Raw genomic sequence first — 24,388 nt, forward strand, 5'->3', positions numbered from 1 at the left:
GTATACGGGTGATCTGAAAGTAGAGTAACATTTCTAGGATGATTTTAAAGGTGAAAAAATATATTGTCTTTCTAGTTTAATGGATACGTTTTTATTGTGTCTCATTGTTCACTTAAGAATAGGAAAGGTGCAATCGCCCAAAATTCCCAGATTTTATTTAACATTTTATAACAGATTCTAAATTCATTAATTATTATAAAATGTTATATGTTAAAATGAAACATTTTGGACTTTTGGAGTCAATTTGGCATTTATATGTAGTTTTTTGCTTGTTTTGTTTTTTTGTTTAATAACACAGAATATAGCTGTAATATAGCTGTCATGCCTAACATTTTAGAAAAACAGTTTTTTATTTCTAGATCAGAAATGTAATTAATTTTAAGATTTCTAAATCACAGTCTGAGGTGTAGCTACTGTATATTATATCAGATAACATTAGCAAACCAGTCAGTATTTGAACATTTTAATTCAGAAACATACCTAAATTGCGTTATCCAATAGACTTGAAAATTTTAAGATATGATACATATTTTAACATTGATGCGAAAATAGTTTTTACAAATTTCAAGAGATCAGATTTACATTAAATTAATCACCCGTAGATTAATATGCCTGCAATTAAATGTTGTAATATTGTAATGAAAAGCAATTGGCAGCACTTAACAAAAAGTATGTAATTTTATTAAAGCACTAATAAAACACACCCGTATTCAATATATCATTAAATGCATTAGTAACAAATTATTAAAACTTTTGTTACAAGCCTAGCTGTGTAACTGTAGGCAAAACTAAGTGGGATAATGTGTAATGTTCAGTCACGGTTCATAGTTGTAGTTTTATTGGCATTTCACAACTTCAAACGTGTCTCATTTTAGAGTCGGAACTGTCAGCTTTGTAAAAGACGATCTAGAACACATGTAAGAGTGTTCTGGTTGATGTCAGTGACTCACAGGAGATGAGACATCCTCTCCGACACCTTTTGTGGAATTTCTCTAGTGACACGGAGTATATGAGAAATTTGACTATCGGAAGGATTAATGAAAGGCAGATGCATCACTGAAAGTTTCACCACATTTTGTTTGTCATTCTCACCATCAGTTAGTGTTGATCTTGAGTTTGAATTAAACACAGGGCTAAGAGCCCCATCTAGGAGTCATTATTGTGTTTATTTTAATGAGTGATCATTGAAAAATGCAAATAATGAATGGAATAAAATGAATAAACTATTTAAATTATAGTTAGGCATTTTTGAAGTGTTTCAGGAAGTCAAAAATGTAGATTACTTTATAGTTTCTCTGAGAAACAGATCATAGTCACAGAATATAAACAACAGATTTATGAAGTTTCTGCGGTGTGGCTGGTAGGGGATGCACATGTGCTAAAGATCAGTCATGTGTTTTTGCATGGCAAATGATGAATTTAAATGTGCGCGCGTACAGCTATTCACTGTTGGGGCATCTTCTACTCAAAAAGTGTGAAGTTGTTCGTTCATTCAAATGCTTTGTGTGTGTTTTTTCAATCAGGAATGCTGGTGGTGATTGTTCTTCTCCTCATCGCCATCATTGTCGTGGCTGTTTGGCAGACTTAATGAAGAGGATGTTTCTGAAGAGAGGACGGCACATATATACAGACTGCAGAGACTATTAGAAAAAGCGTCTTTGAGGTGAACCAGAGATACTGTGTACGTAAACACACATCTACTGTATAAAACCCTCTCCTGTCCCCTTTTACATTTATGAAAGTAACGGAACCCATGACTGGGATAAAGCCAAGGAACGGACCACTATGAAGAACTAAAATTCTTAGCTCCTCAGATAATGATCAAAGTAGGATTCGGAATGGAAAGAAAAATAGAAAAGAGCTTTGAAAGGTTTTGAATAGTATTATGAAAATAACCATGAGCTCGAGATGCTCCAAGGGGGGAAAACCTATTTAAATTCTTTGTTTGGCAGTGAAGAGAATGATCCGTATCCATCTTGTAAACAAGGTCTGAGTCACAAAGCAATACAAAATATATGTATATACAGTATAATTAAAATGTATTATCTCTTAACTTCTCTTTCATTATCCACTAAACTGCATTTACAATTCAGATTCTATTTTGTAAGTAAGAAAAAATGAAATACTTGATTTTGTCATTAACACTTTTCTGTAAATTGTTTTTAGCCTGAAAATGTGACGGTTATAAATTCTAATAAATGTAGTTGGTCAGCTCGGTCTATTTCCTAAAATCTTTAAATAAATCTTTTTTTTTTTTTAACCAAATTTATATGAGGGGGAAAAAATGAAAAGGCACACTAGTAACGTTTTGAGATTTTATTCCAAATGAATGCTGAATGTAGTTCTACCAGGTTGGTGTTCAGTAGTTATCTTCCCCTCTGGATTTTAATCACAACAATCTAAACAACCACAAACTGTAAAAAAAAAAAAAATAATAATAATAATAAAAATAAAATAAAATAAAGACATAAAAAAATCCACAATGTCTTGTGTCATTAAATATTTTCTTATAATAACCATAATATATTAGTATGCACTGTAAAACAATATTCCAGACGTCTTGTATTTGCCACAGCTAAATTTACAATTCATAATATGAACAAGAAGCAATGTATGTAAGGTCTGCTGGTAATGTCAAATACAGGAGCCATCTTTCCACTGCTGCGAAAAGTAAAAACTGAACATAAATTTACATCATTGGAATACTTAAAATAAAAAGGAGTGTGCACTAAGATACTGAGTGCCAAACAAAATACATTTACATGTGCTGTTACGAATATTTTTTGTAACCGGTAAATACAGCATATGTATAAATATGTGTGTCATACATTGTGTACATTAACAAGAAATAATCATTGAGTAAAGATGATAATTACTGCACACGTAAACCGTTCATCAAATCCGACTTTTTTTTTTTCTTTTTCCTTTTCTTTTTTTTTTTTTTTTTTTTGGTATTTGATGCTGAAATTATCAGTTCTTGCAGTTTATTTTCTTAATGATCTGTGAAGGACTGACCACACAAGCAAATGTTAAATGACCCTCAAAGATCAGTGGAAAAGCTGTACTTTAGAGAACGTCCATCTCATCAGTAACAAAATAAATGTGTGTGTGTGTGTTTGTGTGTGTATGAGCAGCGTTTCTCACAGTGAAGAGAATTCTCTATTGTAGTGAAACATTACTGTACATGCATTCCTACATTCACAGATGCTAAATGGACATGGAAATGTCTAAGGAGAGATGCCGTTGCTTTACAAAACTAAATACTAGTTAATGAATACTAGTTAAAGGTAGTTCGTACACTTCTAAATACTGTTTTACACACAAGGAAAAATACTAACTATACACACCATTCTACCAACACTTCCAGGACTTACGAAAAGGCCTGTTTATACAGTGGACTCGTCGCACTGAAGTTCTGTTTTAACAAAAGGACGTCGTCATCCATGTCTGGACTATAAACAATTGAATCAGAGCATCAAATGGAGCAAGAAATGCTGTTTGTATTTAGAGTCATCTACTTCAATCATCATGTCTTATACAAAAATATACATGGTGGTTTTATTCCAAGTTCAAAAATAATTGTAAATGCATGCTAATAATTTTAGGATTTGTACAAGCATGCTATTACATTTTTATAGATCCTAAATCAGTTTTCAACACTTACGTGTACAGATTTGTTTTTCTTGTTGTAAAGAAGTTGTGGCATGATTCACAACACATGGCTTAAACAGAAAAAAAAAAAAGTAGTATATTTGTGTCTGTTGAAGAGAATGGGCACTACTTTAAAAATGTACAAAGCTTCTTTTCAGCAATTGTTAGATGATTTGTTTTTTGTTTTTTTTACCTTTGAATCAGCGAACTCTGACAATAAAAACTGAATCAGAAACATGTACATTGAACAGAAACCTTGATTTGCTTTTGTGTATTTGCTGGGACAGTTTCAGAGTCTGTAGTGGTCTGGGTAGAAACCAGCAGCACCAGTCTTCAAAGGTTAGTAGTGTTATATGAAATATACATGTTACGCTGTACAAGAGCTTTTCTATGTTGTCCTTTTCATTTTGTTTGCATCTGTATTCAATGAAAAACCGCTCAATGAAAATTGCAACAATTGAATGAATAATGATAAAAATAATATGCAGATATATATGCATCAAATTGTGTGATTTTTCATGGAGGTTGTTACAAAGTCAGACTTTTTTAGACCTTGAAAAAATTATATTTTAAATTGGCTGAAGAAGAGCAAATTAGTTTTGATGTCATATAAAAAAATCCTTCCGAAAACAAACAGAATTTTGAAATCTCTGAAATGTTGGCATCTCAGATGCCATTTATGTATTATGCAAGTTAGCGCATATGAATTTTTAAATGCAAAACTCATTAATGAAGATGTTTGTTTTGTTTTTTGTAGTGAAGAAGCATGCTGAAGGACTATCCCTATTTTTTTTTTTTTTTGCTCTAAAAAATGTTCTCAGATTTTCTTTTTTTACGTATCAGTCCTTAATCCCCAGGTTGTTTTAGAATATTAAATATGGCTTAATCTGATTCTCAACCAGACTGAAACCGTCCAAAATGGATCTGAAAGCCATTTAACATAAAATACCTTTCTTTATGCTGAACACAGGTGCAAAATTGGCAAACAGCAAACAAATCTTGAAGGAAACAAATAAGAAATGAAAACTGCATCGTGAACTCCTTCACACATGTTCCTATTTATAGAAAAAAAAAAAAAAAACGTTAATATTCTCTTCATGCCTTTATTCAAAGCAGCGATGTTTAGTCCGTCCTTTTTCTTCTTTCCCTTTCCCTTATGGTCTTTTCATCCACCACTCGTCTGTTGTTTCTCTGTCCAGCTTCTGATAGCCACCTCTTTCCTTTTCCCCTCACTATGCTTTCTTGCATTTTCCTTTCTTCTCCCGCTGCTGAAACTTCCGGAGTCTTCGAGCCCAAGTGTCCCTCCATTGAATGACCAGACTGCCCTTGTCTGCCACCACTCCACTTTGTCCAGGGGAATCCTCATCATTGCCCAGCAGCAGGTACTTTTTGCCGGGCTTGATCTTTGGGCACTTGCAGGCTACGTCCTTTGCTCTGACCCACAAAAACTGATCTCCCCTGCGGATTCGGCTTTCTCCCTGTTTGTAGACAGAGATGATGTTGACGGTGAACTTCCACCACTCACCGGCTTTGTCTGCCTTTAGGATGTGGACCTGAACAGCTGGTAGAATAACAGAAAATAGAAAACAGAATTAGATACTTTTCCAGTATTAATACAGATGGGTGACATTATATTAAGCAGTTTCAACAGCCTTCTTTTCAAATAAAAATATTTAAAACTACTTTAGACAAAGTTAATTGAGAAATTACATGGAATCATTTTTGTACTTTTAAAAAGTACAAAAAAGTACCAAAATATTTGAATGGAAGAAGAAAAAAAATGCTAAACATGTTTAAATTTGACATTTGGCCATTTGCACAACATATACAAATGTATGTTCATTTATGTACACAATGAGGCCTGAAAGTCTCAGAAAACTAGTGTGAATGTTTCCATTTTGCATATTTCTAATTTAATACAATTGTTTCCATAATTTAAGTGAAAAGTTGGATTGGAAAAAAAAGCTAATTTCAGAATTTCTTAGTATTTGTGACCCTGGACCACAAAATCAGTCATAAGTCGCACGGGTATATTTGTAGCAATGGCCAATAATATGAATATAATATATAATGGGTGAAATTTATTGATTTTTCTTTTATGTCAAAAATCATTAGGATATTAAGTAAAGATCATGTTTCATGAAGATATTTTGTAAATTTCCTACCTTAAATATATCAAAACTTAATTTTTGATTCATAATGTGCATTGCTAAGAACTTCATTTGGACAACTTTAAAGGGATTTTCTCTCTCTCTCTCTCTCTCTCTCTCTCTCTCTCTCTCTCTCTCTCTCTCTCTCTCTCTATATCTATATATATATATATATATATATATATATATATATATATATATATATATATATATATAATTTTTTTTTTTGCGCCTTAGACTCCAGATATTCAAATAGTAGTAGCCAAATATTGTCCTATCCTAACAAACTATACATCAATGGAAAGCTTATTTATTCAACTTTCAGATGATACATAAATCTAAATTTAAAAAAATGGACCCTGGTGACTGGTTTTGTGGTCCAGGGTCACATTTGGTTTTGATCTAAAAGGCTAAATTATTTCTTTTTTTTTTTTCTGTTCATTTCCTGGTTTCAATTAAATTTTAAATGACAAATTTTGTGTGTGGTCTTAGACTTTTGGATCCCACTGCATGCGTAAATTTTATCCTAAAATCTGTGTTGAATAAATATATGTACACACACTGCACCATAGAAATGCTGCAATACACTGCTCCCGTGTGCCTAAATTTACAGCCACAATTGAAATGATAGTTCAGCCGTGGATTCAGAGTCTGGCTCTAATTCTGATTAAGTCGTTTGTATCGTCTCAGTTGCCTCAGCAATGCAGGTCAACCTTCAGTTTAAAGTGCTTTCAAATAAAGCATGTAACTCGAACCCCGCCGCAGTTTGAGATTCCTTGCAAGTGTGAATCCTCAAAATCTGCTTAAACTGCCTGTAGACTCATGCTGTTCCCCTTTCATTATTAATAGCCTTCAAGGTGCTTTGTAAGGTGACTTTGACAAAAAGGACCAGCAAAACAGGCAGATTTAATTTCGTTTGCGTAATGCTTTGCGCTTTGCTAAAGACTGAGGCTGTATCATGCAGGCTAATGGTTGGTGATCTATGTATCTGTCTATTTACATTATTTACATACTTTACTCAACATTTTAAAGGCTAGTGTTAGAGTATGCACATCACTGGACCCATAAGAAGTATTTTTTCCCTCTGATATACAACATTTAACCCCAGGATACAAACATTCTGCTTGTAAGAATTCATGTTTTTCCACAAGTTTCCTTTTTTTACCACTACAAGGACCCCGTTTCACATTGACAAGAATCAATTTATATCTTGTGCCACACAGCATCCCACTAGACTCATTTGTATCAGGTGCCATTATGTGCAAAGTTCTTTAATAGTTAAAAAAGGAGATTAGAACAGACCAACTGCTTCAGGTGTGTTTTGATTAATTTACATTGCAACATGTCTGTTTATTTAATGGCGTTTAGTTTCAACTGTAAATTCCTTACAATGTTTAAGCATTAAAATCAATGGTAATTGTTTAAAGGGGCAATTTTGCAGGGGGTAGAAAGAAGGAAATTCTGTCATTATTTCTCACCCTCATGTTTCGAAACTGTGCCATTTTGTTTCTTTTTTTTTTGAAGAATGTTCTTGCGGTTCTTTTACATATAATTGAAAGTAAATCAGTGAATTAAAGTGGTTCATATGATTTGTTAATAATAATGCAAATATTCTGGTGGCATACGATAGTTTTGTGTAAGTGAAATTTAAGCTGTTCACTAAAAACTTGATATCTAGTCTAGCTCTCCTAGACGCAGCAATGTGCGATTCATGAAATACTCATTCTTTGGAGCCGGATATTTTCAATGAATAATTTAAAGAATTCACTCTTCTGACTCTCAAGCTCAGTTCCTTAATGATTCACAGCAGGTAACAGTTTACTGGAGAGGATGATTATCAGGAAATAACGAGTAATTTTGATCAGTTTCCCACATAAAAGTATTATGACTTCAGAAATTTTAGAAGTCTTTTTTTTGTTTTTGTTTTTGAGTTTAAGCCTTATTAACTTGCCAGGATATTCTTCAGAAAGTCATATTTTGTTTTCTACATAAGAATAAAATAAAATTGGAACATGAGGGTGAGTTAATTTTTTATTCCTTTACTTTCGCCAAAAAAATCATCACAAATGAAATTGAATAAACCTTTAACTTTATTTCAGTGTCACCATTTGGAAAGGTGGAAGTCATTTATCTAGTGACTGCAACATGTCACAGCCTGTGGAGACCCAGCTGTGGTCAGGATTCCTGTGGTGTTTTATGGGTAATGTGCCAGTGAGGCATAAGGCTGTAAATATCATGCCACAAAGGGCCCGATTCCCCTATAAGTCTTTTAGATGACTCCATCTTCAAGTTCAATACCATTTCCAGCTATTTCCCCCCATGCTGCTGTAGCATAAAGCCCCCCTGATGCTCGAGAAGGCAGAAGGAAAGTGGATTAGGTTTAATGCTCAGAATGTGGGAGTTTATCCTAGATTGTTCACTTTCCTGTAAAGAGGGAGCCGGCCAGCTCTCCGTAACTGAGGACAACTGTAAATCGAATGCAGCGGGGGACCATATTATCTGGATAAATTCTTAAATGAGTATTAAATGAGTAATGGCAGTGTAGAAAGGAGAACATGCAAAGCCGGTCTGCAGGAGGTGAGGGCATTGAGTATTCATCACATAAGATGCAGCTACCAATGTGTGCCAGACCTCGTCTCTACACTGCAGGGATCCCCTGTGTTTTTCGCTTTCAATGTAACTGATTTGAGAAGTCTACTGAGCATAAATGCTTACTGTAGTTATATATATATATTTTTTAAAGTGTTCTTGAAGGCTACAGTTCCTTATATGTATCAAATCGTGTCTTTAGGTGAAAAGTTTTCAATTGTTACATTTATCACATACCATCTTTACAGCCTGTCCATTAATTATAAAAGCACTTTTCTGTAATTGTATCCAGCTCAATTAAACTATAAATATATACACATATGGGTCAATGACAATGCAATTTATTTATTTTTTCTGGCTGAATCTATTAATTTATTTAAAAAATTCATTAAATAATGCCATTCATGCATACAGTGATTAGAATAAAACTCTTCTTATATGATGAGCATTGTTTTAATTTCTGAATCAATATTAATTTAGATATTTTGGGGAGCATAAAGTAAAATGCATCAGGGTGATACAACTTTCCTCATATCATAATGAAGTTCTGTTAAATTTCTGGAGAAAAATAAAAACTACTATGATGTATATTAATGCTTGAAAACCAAAGTAATGTTTTGCACACCACATGCAGAACTATACAGGAAAAAAGACAATAAGTCTCTTAAAATATCAGAATTCTTTTTTTTTTATTTCTTTTTTTTTTATGACAAAGCAAGGTTAGTTCAGTTTGTAAAGTGTCATATGGTACAATTTCCCCAAAACATATGTATAAATAAATAATCCACAATATTTGATATTTAAAAAAATTCACCATGAAAAATATATTCACGATTAATGTGTGTACACTCGCATTTATTCAGTGTGTGAGGAATATATGTGCTAAAAATACTTTTTACTCGATAGTTAAATTACATTTTTAATGATTGTAGCCATTACATTTAAACCTTGAAAGTGATATAAACAAATTTATAACCATATAAAACCAACATTAATACAAATGATACAGTTTGATTTTTTTTTATTTTTTATTATTGTGGACACTATTCATTGTCATTGACCCATATTATAACTATGTCAAAGATCAAGGCAAAATGTTTTTGTATTAGAGTATACATTTTATTAATGTTCAAAAATATTATAATTGTACCTATTCCCATATCATCTATATTGTAATTCATTCACCATCAATAAATGACCTATGCTGACTGAAATGAATCAAAAGAGCTGTTAAAATGCTCTGGCTGTTATTAAATCTGCTAAGCTCTTTAAGTTCCACGGGGTCTCGCTTGACTGATGAAACAGCCCCACCTCTGTAGGAGAGGGGCTGCACATCTGCTCCTTTTCATGGACAAGAGAGAGCCTGCTGCCCCCAGGAATGCAGGACAGGGACATGCTCTTCCCTTAATGAGGATATCTGTGAGCACTTCGGTCCCTTCTGCCCGTCACACTGCCATGGCTTGATCCGCTTTGGGCTCAAATACCTGCTGGGCTGTCCGTCAACGCAACCTCCCCTAAACCCTTCACTGATGGCCTTTCCTCCTGTTTGATCCTTTGACTTTCTTCTTGAAAGCCCTAAGTAAGCCATCACTACAATATACCAACACTGAGGGGGCTCGAGGGAATTCAGCTTTGGATGAAGTATAAAGATGTTGTTGAGGGCAAGGATTTGAGCCACCTGCGTAAATGTGGGACTGCGGTACGGTGTTGTGCACTTTTCTCACTCACCGTAGTCTTTCTTGCAGTACTTCTTCATATTGATCTTCAGCTTGCCTTTGGAAGCCTTGCAGTAGGATTCACAGTCTAAAGTTGGAGGTTAAAAGAAGAAAGGAAGGGCAAAAAAAAACACAATTAAAGAATGTAAAAGAGGTAACGTTGTCAAAAAAAAAGAGACACTTCTGCAAACTACACATCTATCCTAAAGCCCTGGCCTGTTGTGACACCCATCTGCCCAGTTTAATTGTGAGGCTGTAATAGGGCTTGTGAGGCATTCAGCGAAGTGTCTTTTGCTCCTTAGAAAAGCAGGAGACAAAAGGTCCCTCTCGTTCTGCTCTCTGGATGTCTGGACCCTCCCCTGCTCTGATGGGAGCCCTCTAAGGCCAAGTGTATTGTGCCACCCAGAGATTTTTTTTCAGCTCCATGCTAATTTCTCACCCTTGTCTCCACTGTCAGTGCCATGATGGGTCTGATTAGGGCTTTTTGAATCACGACTCCTCCCTCCTGGTCCTGTCAACCCACCCTGTACGTCTGTCCTAATGCCGCCCTCCCCCACCGCAACCCCTGAAGACCATTTCAACCTTTGGCATTTATTGGTTCGGCACTCAGGGAGGTGGCGGTGAAGGGGGAGCAAGGGTTGTCCGAGCACAAAGGGAGGTCAGGGGGGAAATTAGCAGCGCATAAAGTGTTTAAAAAGCTTGTTGCGTGTAAAAATAAAGAAGAAACGTGGCGTTTCGGTTAAGAGATTTTTTAGCACGTCCAGATAAATAACTAAACCGAAAGCGAGTTGCGCCTCAGTTGCTGTACGACGACACGGACTCGATTAATTCATTAAAAAACACCTCTTTGGAGCATGCAGATGTTTAAATAGAGAAGATTTCTCTTGCCGTTCCCCTTACGCCCCACACATTGTCATGGCCTTCTTTTAGTGGATGGATGGAATGAGAAGACGGAGGAGGGGGAGAGAAAAACCTTTCAGCTCGCCTGCATATGAACAAACTTCATTGTTTCGGCCAACCCTCGCTCCATGCCTGCCTTTTACTTTCTTTTGGACTCGCTATTCTCTCTGTGTGAATGAGGTTGCCCGGGGAACGAAGGAATCAGAAAAAAATGCCCGTGAAAGTAGTCGCGCCGAAGTGGTTGCGCGAGGGACTCCGCGTGCACACTGTAGATTGGAAATGGCAGAGAAACTGTAACCGAAATGAAATTGAGAGTCCATAGTGTGGCAGCTTCATTTCCATTTAAATGAAGACTGTAGAGCAACTGCTTTGTTTTCCTATAACCCTGTTTAATGCCATCACGATACTTCCCTTTGAAAGCCATCATTTCTCATTAGCTCTCCTTTAAGGAGGTGATGAGCACCCTGAGATTCCTATTTAAACATCTCGTCCCCCGCAGCAAGGACAAATGTACTCATTGTGCCCCCTCTTGATTTAGGGGAAGTAGGGTTAGCTCGCCGTCCCGTCATGATGCTCCCACAGAGGCCGGTGTCGCCTTAATGGGTGTTTTTCCTACCGTCTTTCCGAGCGAAAGCTGTGTACGAGAGATTTTGGCACCAAATCTAGTGCGCTGTTAGCGGTGCCAGTGAGTAAAAAGAAAGCTGCGTGTAAGTTTGAATGTGAGGCTTGTTTGACACTGAAGAATGAGTGGAGGGCACCAGTTACACGCTGACTGTGGGGACCCCTGTGGGGAAACATTTGTGGACGAATTCTCTCCGTCGCTAGATGTCGAGGGAAGTTGTTGGTCTGGAGATTCGGAGGAGAATAGCTTTTCGCCTAATGAGTCTGTGCTATTCAGCGTCACTCAGCACTTCTGAAAAGCCTTGACATCTAACACTGACAATCTAACCTGCTGGGTCTTTTAGCACATGAAGACGGCCAGACACTGTACTCCGTTGTTAGCAAAAAGAGCCTAAAGCTGACCTGAGGTCAGTTTCCAGTCGGACCTCGATTGAACGGACAATCCTATTCATGGGCACATCGCAGATCTGGGAACTGTAACAATGAGGTGTGAATGAGCGCACAGGGGGAAGGCTTTCTCTGTTCGGAATGAGACTGATTGAGAAACAAATTGCTGCAAATAAAGCATGTAATTAGATTATAGCCAGAGCCCCAAGCTCCCACTGGGGCAGGGACTCAATGGGCAAGCTGGGTCTATTCCAAAGGGAACTGCTTTTTTTCCTCCTTCCCTCTCAACCACTCAAAATATCCTTCTCGTTTTCTGTCGTTCTTTCATTCCATTCAGGACTTTGGGAGAAAAATAGCTGTCTCCCGAACTCTGACAATGGTTTAAAGAAACAGACCAGACAGCGCGTGCAGTTTTGATTCAGAGTTTGTTTTGGTCACGGTAGCATCGCTCTAATGGGGAGAGAATGGGTAGAAATCAACTTCATTACTGTAAATGAAGCCCAGAGATGTGTGGGGACCATCGCCAACACTCGAAATGGGAGAGAGGGAGAGGCCAGTTTGAAATTAGATGAGAGCTTTGCATTCATGATGAGACACTAATTCAACACTATTCACTCTCTTTCTGTCTCTCTCTAATTCTCACTTTCCCTCCCTCTATCTCTCACTCCCCTTTTTTGTTTGTTCCGTTTATAATCACAAGAAGCCTCGTTGAATTCTATGGGATCGTTTGGTCTTACAAGGGTGAAAGTGTTAAAGGGATAGTTCACCCAAAAATTAGAGATGCACCGATTGACCGGCCAGTGATCGAAATCGGACGATTTTTCGCATGACCAGACCGATTTTTCAGTCTGCTGATTCCGAGCCGATCCTTTTATTGCATTTGACACAGGCAATGACGTCACAGCCACGTGCACACTCACAGTCGCGTGTAAACCATGGTGTAAACACGTCGTTTCGCGCGAGAATGATTCTAATTTTAATTGCATTCAATGTAAATAGCGACTGATAATGTATTTATGTCGTGCCAGATGAGGCTTGCACAGCCTGAGTGAGTGTTTGAGAGAGACAGCACACACACAAAGTAACTCACAGAAATTTATAGATGCATACTGCGGTAGAAATAGTTTTTTTTTTTTTTTTTTACAAAATATGATTTAGATAAGCAACATTATATGGCCATGGTGTTTCTCCGAATATCAATATCAACACGATTGCAATGACACTGATTTTATACAATAGTATTTCAATAAACAAGAAGTTAAATTTAAGCGACTTAGATTTTAGACAAAATATTGACACTTTTTGCTCAGTTTCGCTGACGAAAATAGTTCAGATCAAAGCCACAGCAGAAATGTTTCATGTCTCCGAGCAACACAGCGGTGTTTCGTTACTGAATGAATCCACGTTTTGAACGAATCCAGTGAGTCAATGATTCAGTGGCCCATTCATAAGGACAGTCACTTGCCTTGCCATTTGAATGAATCGGTTGAATGAATGAATAAATGACTCACTCATTAAAACGGACACTTGCCGCCACCTACTGGTGGTTTAGTCATATTTAAAAGTATCATTGCATTTTTTCAACATTTATTTGTACGTTTAAAAAAATATGTAAAACATTAATCTTATAAAATTATTTATGAATTTGAAATTGCAGTGTAAATGCATTTGTGGCACCTCGGCTTCATCAAACTGTCTGTGTAAATACATTTAATAACACTTCAGATGCAGCTTCTGTTTCCTCAGCAGTGGAAAGATAAGCGTTTGTTAATACTAATTTCGTTAGTAACAACTCTACAGTTTCTTATTATGCTAACTGAATTAATTGAAACAAAGTAAGGATTTGATTTGAAAGATGACACATTCAATAAGGTTAGGGGGAAAAAATGACCATTTATAAACTTAGTGGGAAATGACATCTGTTTTGTTACATACAGCAACTCATTTTAAGTTAACTATTTCTTCCTCTTTCCAGTCACAGAGCACTTTATTTTGTAAGTTGCTTAAGTGAGAGAAAATCTGTAACTTAGTCCAAATTGGGGGAATTGTAATGTTTAATAATTTATTTTATTATGTAAATATTTTTTGCATTGAAATTTGCATAGATTTGTGTTTGTATATGCTGTCAGTTATAGTTCTTAGAGAGAAAATCGGAATCGGCAAAAATCGGTATCGGCAGGTCACACTTCCAAGAAATCGGAAATCAGAAATCAGAATCGACCAAGAAAATTGCTATCGGTGCATCTCTACCAAAAATGAAAATTCTGTCATTATTTACTCACTCTTGTGTCACTATATGACTTACTTTCTTTTCTGTCAGAAAAAGGAATGGTTGGGGGCTGTTTGTGATCACATTGGGTAAAACTACTGTCTTATTGGACTTTAAAGTACTAATATAACCTTCAGGAGTAGATAAGGTACAAAGACCAATAAGTACCCGTGTTAAAGGCCACAGACTGATGTGCATGAAAAATATTTAGCATATTTGAAAAAATTGTTCTTACAGAGTTCTGTGGAATACAAAAAATGCATCTCGGAAGAATATCCTGTCCTCTCAGTTCCATGAGACAAAATAGGAACTGGAGCTCTAAAACTCCAAAATGACAAAAGGTGCCATGAAAGTACTATAAAAGTAGCTGGTATTACTCTATATTCCATGTCTTCTCAAATTATGCAATAGTTTTGCATGACGAACAGCTGAAAATTAAAGACGCTGCTCACTGAAAATCCAGTTTTTTTTTTGTTTTTTTTTAGTGAATACAATTTGATTTCAGTGATTTCAAAACTATTTCCAAACAAATATATTATAATGAACATACAGTAGTCACTTTTTTTGAGTTTTATTGTGCTTTTTGTCATTTTGGGGTTTGACAGTTCCCAATCACGTTCATTATATGGGAAAAAAACAGCCATGATATTCTTCAAACTTGTTCACACTTTATATTAAGGTCCAATTCTCACTATTAACAAACCATTAACTACTATTTTTGCCTCAATAAACTCCTAATTTGCTGCTTATTAATAGTTAGTAATGTAGTTGTTAAGTTTAGGTATTAGGGATGTAGCATATGGTCATGCAGAATATGTGCTTTATAGGTACTAATAAACAGCCAATATGTCAATAATATGCATGCTAATAAGCAACTAGTTAATAGTGAGAATCGGTCCCTATACTAAAGTGTTGCCAGATAATCATATGCATTTGAAACAACACGAGGTTGAATAAAAACTGACACATCCTTTTAACATGTTATGTAAAATATTACCATCATTTACAACTAAGCATCTGCAAATCCATGCAAATAATGACTGTAAAAACGACAGGCGCTGATCTCCTAACGCAGGTTTGTAGAGACATCTCTGTCAGTCATAGATGAGTGTGTGTCTGAGGGATTATGCAGGGGTCTTGGGAGTGGTTACTCACACCATGCATGACCTCGCCACACAATATGTGTTTTGTCTGAGCTGAGCAATCAGAGGTATTCGCAATGCATTCCTCCCCTCCATGTGGCAGTGCTGAAGACATATTAATATCCTCCTCTCCTCTCTTCTCTCGATTTTCCGCTGTCCTCCTGCCGTTCCCCTATTTCATTCTCATAGACACCTGCTACACAGCTGCCTGCCCCACCCTTATGTACAAGAACGTACAGGTTCTTTCTCAATCACAGTCTTTCTCTGCGTGGGCAACTACAGAGAAGGGTGGAGGTGCCCTGATAAGAACATCTGTTTGCAATCATCTATTGGATGAGGTCATATTTTTCTGCCATATTGCACTATCCTGAGGTGAGCTTTGGGCCTGGCGTGAAGGTATAATGTATGCGGTCCCATAGCAGGATGTGTGGGTGGTCTGGAGCGTCCATTTTGATAGGTGCACTCAAATATGTCTGTCCTGTGCTCCACCTCTCCATCAGCTTGATTTGGAATGCAGCACTTTCCATGGAGGGTTGCTCTCAAAACCAGATGGGCCGAGCATTTTAAGGGCTCAAAATCAGTGGTGCCCCCATTGACTGGATTAAAGGTCACGCCATTTTTGCAAATAAATTAAGTTTTTAAAAATCTGTTGATTTTGAAATATAACTGGCCAAATGTTTTCTATTATATGATTGGAAAGGGTGTATTTCATATATTTTCTGACCATTTAATAATTTTGCCTTTATTGTTTGAACTGAAATTCTGAAATTAATTCCAATTTTTAAAAAGAAAAACATAATAGCTGCATCGTATTAGTATTTCCATAGAAAAGAAATGTCTAAAATGTGACAAATGCTGTTGAAAAACAATATATACATAAATAATAAAAATAAATAAATAATTATTTTTATATTAATATTACATATAAACAAATTATAGTTTTTTTTTTTTTTTTTAATTGTTCAGCACTCTTTCTTTTGTGCAAAAACCAGACGACAGGCATAATGCAGCTATCTTGCATTTTATTAATTTAAAAAAAAAAAAATCTTAATATCTGCATTGTACCAGTCTTAGAAATAAATACAAAAAATATGTTTTCATATTAATATAAAATATACACACATTATACAGTATAGAGTTTTTTTTTGTTGTTTTTTTTTTTTTTTGTTCAACACTGATTTAGCTTTTTCTTTTCTACAAAAAATACTAAGACAAGTTTAGTTTTACATGTGCTGCCATATGCTTTAGGGTCAGGCCATGACAAATGGAAACACATTGTGGTAAATGGGTTAACCTTTTCCCTCCGCTTTGTCTATTTGTTTATTTTGCATGGGTCATAACACCCTCTATCTCCAATCATTGGTAGTCCATTAAAGAAAGTCAGTTTTCACAATGCAGTTCTGACATTTGGCAAGAGCCAAACTACCAGTCATGAAACACAGAATTGGTTTCAGATGGGCTAGAGAAGAGTGAGTCGGTATTTTAGGACAAAGGAGGAAGAAATGTAGAGAGAATAAAAGACGGTAGAATAAAAATGTGGGGGCAGAGAAAATATCCCAGAGAAGAATGAAATGAGGTCCACGAGAGAGAGAATACCAGCAGCTCTGCTGTCAATCTTATCTGTCAGTAAAGCATTAGAGGTCTGCGACGATCAACCAACAGCTGCAAAGATTTTTTGCACGCTAGAATTCCTCTGTCCGTGAGAATGACGAATATTTCTTCAACAAAAACTTTCCATACGGGCAAACTAAAGCATGTTCACTCTCTATGTTGAAAATACTATGTTGGGAAAAAAAGGAGAGAAGCTGATGGCTCAGGGAAGAAAACTTGGGAAATTAAACATCTGATCAGGAGACACTTAGTCTGTAATTGCAAGAAATTTTAGGGAAGCGTTTGTATATTTGCGGACAGTGTTTTACTGTCTGACGCTGAATGAAATCATTTGGCAGGCATGGAAGTTAAGTCTGACGTTCTGCTTACTTTTAGACGTATTTATAAAACATCTGCGGCAAGAACGAACACGTCAAGGGATATAACTGGAAAAATAGATCCCCCTTAAAATTTCAGTTCCTCTTTCATAATGGGTTAGGATGAATCAAATCCCACTTTACGCACAAAAATGATGAAAATTTTAAAATCAATTAAAAAAGGCCTCAAAAGCACAACAACAACAACACATTGTGGTAAATGGTGAACCTTTTCCTTCCGCTTTGCCTATTTGTTTATTTTGCATGGGTCATAACACCCTCTATCTCAAATCACTGATAGTCCATTGAAGAAAGTCAGTTTTCACAATGCAGTTGTGAAATATTTTATTGTTAAATTTAAATAGTTGGTTAATATTTTTATGGCCAGTTTTACTAAACAGGGCAAATTAGCACGAGAGAGAATTTCCAAAACGGCGCCGATGGGAGGGGAAATTTCTGCGGGTGATTTACCAACAAGGCGCAAATTAAAGAACGCAAATGAATCGACCAACGCAATATACCAAGCGCAGCGCAAATTAGCGTAGTCGCAAATAAAGAAGCCACAGTGCATTGAAAAGAACCGGAGGCCAAAAAATGAAGGGTTGCAAGAAGTTTTGATAGAGCTGGTATTGCATGACTCCTAGTTGAGGGTTTGAAGTCGTCTTTTATTTCCGGAAGCAATTTAAAAATAACATGGCTTGGCAAAACTATATGTTCGGATAATGTGTTCTTCTGGCATTACAAATAAATTAATACGTGTGGAAAAAATCCTCTCCCTTCTACCACGCGCTCGCTGTTCTCTGCGGTGCCTCCTCCTAGGAACAATAATTGCAGCCATTTGAAGTGCAAAACAGTTTACGACATGCGTTTTTTGGGGCGTTAAATAATGGCGCAAATACCAGTAATTTGACGAGCGCAAACATTACGAGGGGTGAGAACCAGAAAGGGCGTAAGTGACATTTCACCAACTTTACAGGAGAGCCAAAACAAAAATTCTACCATAGTTTAATCTGACTTTGTGTACTTTTGCCAGTAGAAAGAGCTCATTAAGAGCTTTCATTTGATGTATATATCTCCATTTCACCAAAAATATCACTTACGCCCTTCTGGTTCTCACCCCTCGATTAGTAAATCTCGTTGCGTGATTCATTTTAATACTCATCCCCCCCCATAAATTTTGCGTCTGAAAGGGAAACTCCTATAAATGCATATTCAATAAGGTCAGGCGCAAAAATAACTGTCCACACCTTTTCAGCGCCAATTTGTCACTGCACGTCTTTGGTAAACCTGACAGTAATATTTTAACCGCAAAAGACAGTTTGCGCTGGCGCAAGCTGTTAGTAAAACTGGCCTATCCAGACATGTTTCGAAAGGAACCTTTGCAAAGAATCCACTAGCATTTCTGAATAGTGAGCAGTCCAGTATAAGATCTCTCATGACAATATTCTTCTCATAACTAACCTGAAGGTTCCTCTGTGCTGCTTGCAGTGGTGGTTGGTGGAGCAATGGGAATTTCTGTTCCAAAAAAGAGAGCACAATTAGCAAAATAAATAAAGTAAACATGAGAAAAAATAAAATAATGAATATTAAATCTAATTCAAACTAAACAATTAAGATCGATATAAAAATAAATATTAGATTCAAAAGACAATTCCTATTTTTTATTTTATTTGAACCATTTAAACTCTGATGATACTGGTTTAACATTACAAATCCATTCGCAAAGTGGTTTACAAAACATTGGTTCACAGAAGGGCATAAAATTTGCTCAACGGCTTTTGCTGTTATGAAAAACAATGAGATACATGTCCAAGACTTGATTCTTTCATCCTTCCTTCCATGGCCTTTTCATGAATGGAGGGAAGTTTGCACTCAGTAAAGCCATGCGTGACGAAAGACCTTTGCAACAAAGTGGTTGAATTCATAAAAGTGGTAAAAAAATAAAAATAGTCTCTTGCCATACTGGAACATAAATATACAAGAAGAAAAGGCAGTTACTGCCATGAGGACAAAACAAGAGGAGGACTGAAATGGCTCAAGCATACTAAGAGAAATATGAAGAAGTTGATAAAAGAGTGCTCATGTGCTCTGTGGAGCTGGTGCACAAGCATGCAAAAAAGAGCCATTTGAAGGAAGAAAGAATCAAGTCTTCTGAAAAATCATGAACAATCTTCATCATCTGGTGGGGTTCAAAACTGTTTTTATGCTCTTGTTGAACTGTGACCCTAAGAAATGGCACAGAGCCAGAATATGTTTTTGTTGCTTTTATGGTGTTTTGGTCAGTAAACAAGGCTTTGGACGAAAGCACACATACCATATTGAGTGGTTTAAAGTGTAGTTCAATAAAGAACTACCAAGGAAAGTCAATTTTGCTATTGGTGTTTTGGAAAGATGTGCGCTGTACAATGATACACATTTTCTGTGGTGGTCTTACTTCCAATATCAGCACTACACATCTTGGGCTCCGCTTGGTGAACATGGGAATGAGTTTAATGCCAGATTAAATTACAGGACAAGCCTTTTATAAATATTCGAACCCTATTGATTTATGGTCTTCAGAATAAGAGGACATGGTAGTATTTGTAGCCAAGACTTCCTCGTGTTAAACTGAGCTTGGCACGGATTTTGATACTGCTTAAATTTATATGGGCTATTAAAATAAAAACAGACTATTTCACAATTATGAGAGAAACTAAATATTTTCAGTTCAATTACCGGAGTGTGCATCTTTCCAAGTTTCACACATCAGTGCTTGTGATTTTCCCAGGAAAATCAAAGATATAAGATTCCAAAAAGTTATAGGCTGAATTTATTCCATTAAACTCCCCGCCAGAAATTTCTCCAGAGCAACCCCCAAATGCTTTGTTTGGTACCCAAGCATTGCTGTATCGACAAAAGCACCAATTAAACAGTTTGATTTGAAATGCAAACACCGGTGGTGATTAATACGTATGCTTCATTCAGTATCATGCAGTTAAGATAATTTTAAACTTTTGTGTTCTTTAAAAATAATTTTAAGAATCTTAAAAATGTTATTATTTTACTGACTTGGTCTATGAAGTAAAGAATGTCAGGTGCTAGTCCTGTGGGATGACTTTAACAAGACATGGTTTCAAATTCCTTCCACCGTGACTGTTCATAAATGCAGATTTTCGTGAAGAGTTTCAGCTCAATATTTCAATTGCATTCCATGGACAAAAACATTTGTAAGTGCATTATGGCTCATTGGGGATTGGGAAGTGGTAAAAAAAAAAAAATAGAGATCTTGACATTGAGTGATCCACATACTTATGCAGGGGGCAATGGGAGATCGGCTCTGCTGGTAGCCTTTAGCACAACGGTTGCATGTGATACCCGTCACACCGTCTTTACAGGGGCATTGGCCTGTGGTTTGGTTACAGGTTTTGCCCGCGGCCCCCACAGGATGGCAATCACAGGCTGTGAGGAACAGAAGAAAAGAGATAAAAGAACACACGTGTGGGGAAACGCACATACAAACAGTACATACATACAAAAAGCACAGATAAACAATAAAAGTAGCTTTAAGGGCCCAAGTCTGGGGAAATAAGAGGGTGCAGATCGGTGAAGCAGTTGAAAAACACACTGTGTGCTTTGTGAAAGTGGTGACCAGTCTCTAAAGAGTGTGTCTCGTGACAAGAGCATGCACACACATACAAATCCAACACAAAACTTGGGTATAATAGTCAATGGTTTTACATAAGGAGTGGCTTGAGAATGTCTTTTTTCTCAGTATGCGTTGAACTTAAAGCAGGGCACTTCAAGGAAAAGCCTTTCTAAACAGTTGTATCTGGCCTCTAAATGTATCTGGCCATTTGTCATTGTGATAAAATTATAAACCTGAAAAAATATCAAACCTAATATCTGCGAACAAATGATGCTAGAAGTTTTTTTCCCCCCCAGAATTTGCTTCACATTTGAGACGTTTGTATATATTTATTAGTCCTGTTAAACGATTAATCACATCCAAAATAAAAGTTTTTGTTCACATAGTATATATTTATTATGCATATATAAATACACACCCATGCATGTACAGTGGGGCAAAAAAGTATTTAGTCAGCCACCAATTGTGCAAGTTCTCCCACTTAAAAAGATGAGAGAGGCCTGTAATTTTCATCATAGGTATACCTCAACTATGAGAGACAAAATGAGAAGAAAAAAAAAATCCAGAAAATCACATTGTAGGACTTTTAAAGAATTTATTTGCAAATTATGGTGGAAAATAAGTATTTGGTCAATAACAAAATTTCATCTCAATACTTTGTTATATACCCTTTGTTGGCAATGACAGAGGTCAAACGTTTTCTGTAAGTCTTCACAAGGTTTTCAAACACTGTTGCTGGTATTTTGGCCCATTCCTCCATGCAGATCTCCTCTAGAGCAGTAATGTTTTGGGGCTGTCGCTGGGCAACACGGACTTTCAACTCCCTCAAAGATTTTCGATGGGGTTGAGATCTGGAGACTGGCTAGCCACTCCAGGACCTTGAAATGCTTCTTCTGATGCCACTCCTTCGTTGCCAGGCGGTGTGTTTGGGATCATTGTCATGCTGAAAGACCCAGCCACGTTTCATCTTCAATGCCCTTGCTGATGGAAGGAGGTTTTCACTCAAAATCTCATGATACATGGCCCCATTCATTCTTTCGTTTACACGGATCAGTCGTCCTGGTCCCTTTGCAGAAAAACAGCCCCAAAGCATGATGTTTCCACTCCCATGCTTCAAAGTAGGTATGGTGTTCTTTGGATGCAACTCAGCATTCTTTCTCCTCCAAACACGACAAGTTGAGTTTTTACCAAAAAGTTCTATTTTGGTTTCATCTGACCATATGACATTCTCCCAATCCTCTTCTGGATCATCCAAATGCGCTCTAGCAAACTTCAGACGGGCCCGGACATGTACTGGCTTAAGCAGGGGACACGTCTGGCACTGCAGGATTTGAGTCCCTGGCGGCGCAGTGTGTTACTGATGGTAGCCTTTGTTACTTTGGTCCCAGCTCTCTGCAGGTCATTCACTAGGTGCCCCCATGTGGTTCTGGGATTTTTGCTCACAGTTCTTGTGATCATTTTGACCCCACGGGGTGAGATCTTGCGTGGAGCCCCAGATCGAGGGAGATTATCAGTGGTCTTGTATGTCTTCCATTTTCTAATAATTGCTCCCACAGTTGATTTCTTCACACCAAGCTGCTTACCTATTGCAGATTCAGTCTTCCCAGCCTGGTGCAGGTCTACAATTTTGTTTCTGGTGTCCTTTGACAGCTCTTTGGTCTTGGCCATGGTGGAGTTTGGAGTTGGACTGTTTGAGGTTGTGGACAGGTGTCTTTTATACTGATAACGAGTTCAAACAGATGCCATTAATACAGGTAACGAGTGGAGGACAGAGGAGCCTCTTAAAGAAGAAGTTACAGGTCTGTGAGAGCCAGAAATCTTGCTTGTTTGTAGGTGACCAAATACTTATTTTACCGAGGAATTTACCAATTCATTCTTTAAAAATCCTACAATGGGATTTTCTTGTTTTTCTTTCCTCATTTTGTCTCTCATAGTTGAGGTATACCTATGATGAAAATTACAGGCCTCTCTCATCTTTTTAAGTGGGAGAACTTGCACAATTGGTGGCTGACTAAATACTTTTTTGCCCCACTGTATATATTTAAGAAAAATGTTACGTTTATATATGAAATATATTTATATATTATATAAATTATATGGATATAAATATATACATACAAATATTTTCTAAATATATACATGCATGTGTGTGTATTTATATGTACATAATAAATATACACCGTATACACACACACATACTATGTGAACAAAAACTTTTATTTTGGATGCAATTAATCGCGATTAATCGTTTGACAGCACTAATATTTATGTTCACACAGGTGTCACATCGACTTTTCTGCTAATATTTTCCGTTATAAAACTGTCACAATATTTTTTTATCAACAATCAGCAATGCTCTTTTTCTTGTGAAATATAATGTATGAAAGGATTCCTTTACAATGCCACGTTCTATTCAATGCAAAACCTTTTATACATTTTAAGAGAATCTGAAATGTCTTAACACGTTTTGGAACCACTCTATAACAATATTAAAATTGGCAAAAATATCTTATAATAAACACATTTCCTGAAAATATGTTTCTATAACATGTGCTTACTTTTTTCATCAGAACATTTTGCTTGTGCCAATAATGTCTGTCACATTTCCTTCCTCTTGGGAGGTCTTTCTCTAACATATGGCTCAGCGTCTCTCTCCACTTCTTAAATCTTGAGAACTGATTGTATTGCCTTTGTGTCAAAACTCCTTTCAAGTCCGTTTTCTTAAATTCCCACCATGGGTGGTTACATTAAAGTCATTTTGCAAAGAGTGCAATGCCATTTACTCAATATTTCCCCCAACGGCACTATAGAAGTGATACGCTGTCAAATGTTTAACACATTAAATGAGTAAATTGGCTCATATATTTGTATGAGTAATGAACCAGAGAGAGTTGTGCTTAAAATTTATTTCTTTTTAGCCTATGCTAAGAGCAGTGAAGTGAAGTTCCAGTCCCAAGGTTGGAACGGCGCAGAGAGACAGCCACTCCCTGCATGTCTGTCTCTTGTCACTCTCTTGTTATCAAAGCCAAGTTTATGTCTTGTCTTTGGAGTTGTCATTAGGTAGAAAATTGCCACACTTCATCTCTCGTCACAAATGTGCAGTAAACCACCCTAAAGATTCAATAAACAGCTCAGCTGACTAATTCCTAATAAATGAAACGGCTTCACACCCTTAAATGTGGTGCAGGTCATTTTCAGAAATGGTTTTCTGTCTTTGTGGAAATTGATGATCCAGAGTCTGAAATGCTGAGGTTTCTGCTGCAATATATATGAGCCGTTGTGTCTGGATCATTAATTGAGGGACATTAATATTGATCCTGTTGCAGCAGTTCTCAAGTAATATTCTAGAGCGGCTTTCGCACCGGAAGAACC

General features: G+C 36.7%; 2 protein-coding genes across 3 annotated transcripts in view; one reads left to right on the forward strand and one right to left on the reverse strand.

The window, feature by feature from the left end:
- stx8 (syntaxin 8) overlaps positions 1-2,211 on the forward strand; it is a 54,733-nt gene extending 52,522 nt beyond the window's left edge. The window contains exon 8 of the mRNA XM_058778366.1: positions 1,524-2,211. Within this exon, the coding sequence (XP_058634349.1) occupies positions 1,524-1,588 (65 nt within the window). The 3' untranslated portion in view covers positions 1,589-2,211. The remainder of the gene's footprint in view (positions 1-1,523) is intronic.
- Positions 2,212-2,358: 147 nt separating this feature from the next.
- Positions 2,359-24,388, reverse strand: part of ntn1a (netrin 1a) — a 63,319-nt gene continuing 41,289 nt past the window's right edge. The window contains exons 3-6 of one of the 2 annotated variants that reach the window (XM_058778361.1): positions 20,680-20,829; positions 18,853-18,906; positions 10,119-10,193; positions 2,359-5,212 (exon numbers count right to left, since the gene is read on the reverse strand). In XM_058778361.1, the coding sequence (XP_058634344.1) occupies positions 4,884-5,212; positions 10,119-10,193; positions 18,853-18,906; positions 20,680-20,829 (608 nt within the window). In that variant the 3' untranslated portion in view covers positions 2,359-4,883. The remainder of the gene's footprint in view (positions 5,213-10,118; positions 10,194-18,852; positions 18,907-20,679; positions 20,830-24,388) is intronic. The other variant, XM_058778362.1, reaches the window with a different exon arrangement.

Source organism: Onychostoma macrolepis, chromosome 06 (genome assembly GCF_012432095.1).
Source record: "Onychostoma macrolepis isolate SWU-2019 chromosome 06, ASM1243209v1, whole genome shotgun sequence".
Lineage (NCBI taxonomy): Eukaryota > Metazoa > Chordata > Actinopteri > Cypriniformes > Cyprinidae > Onychostoma > Onychostoma macrolepis.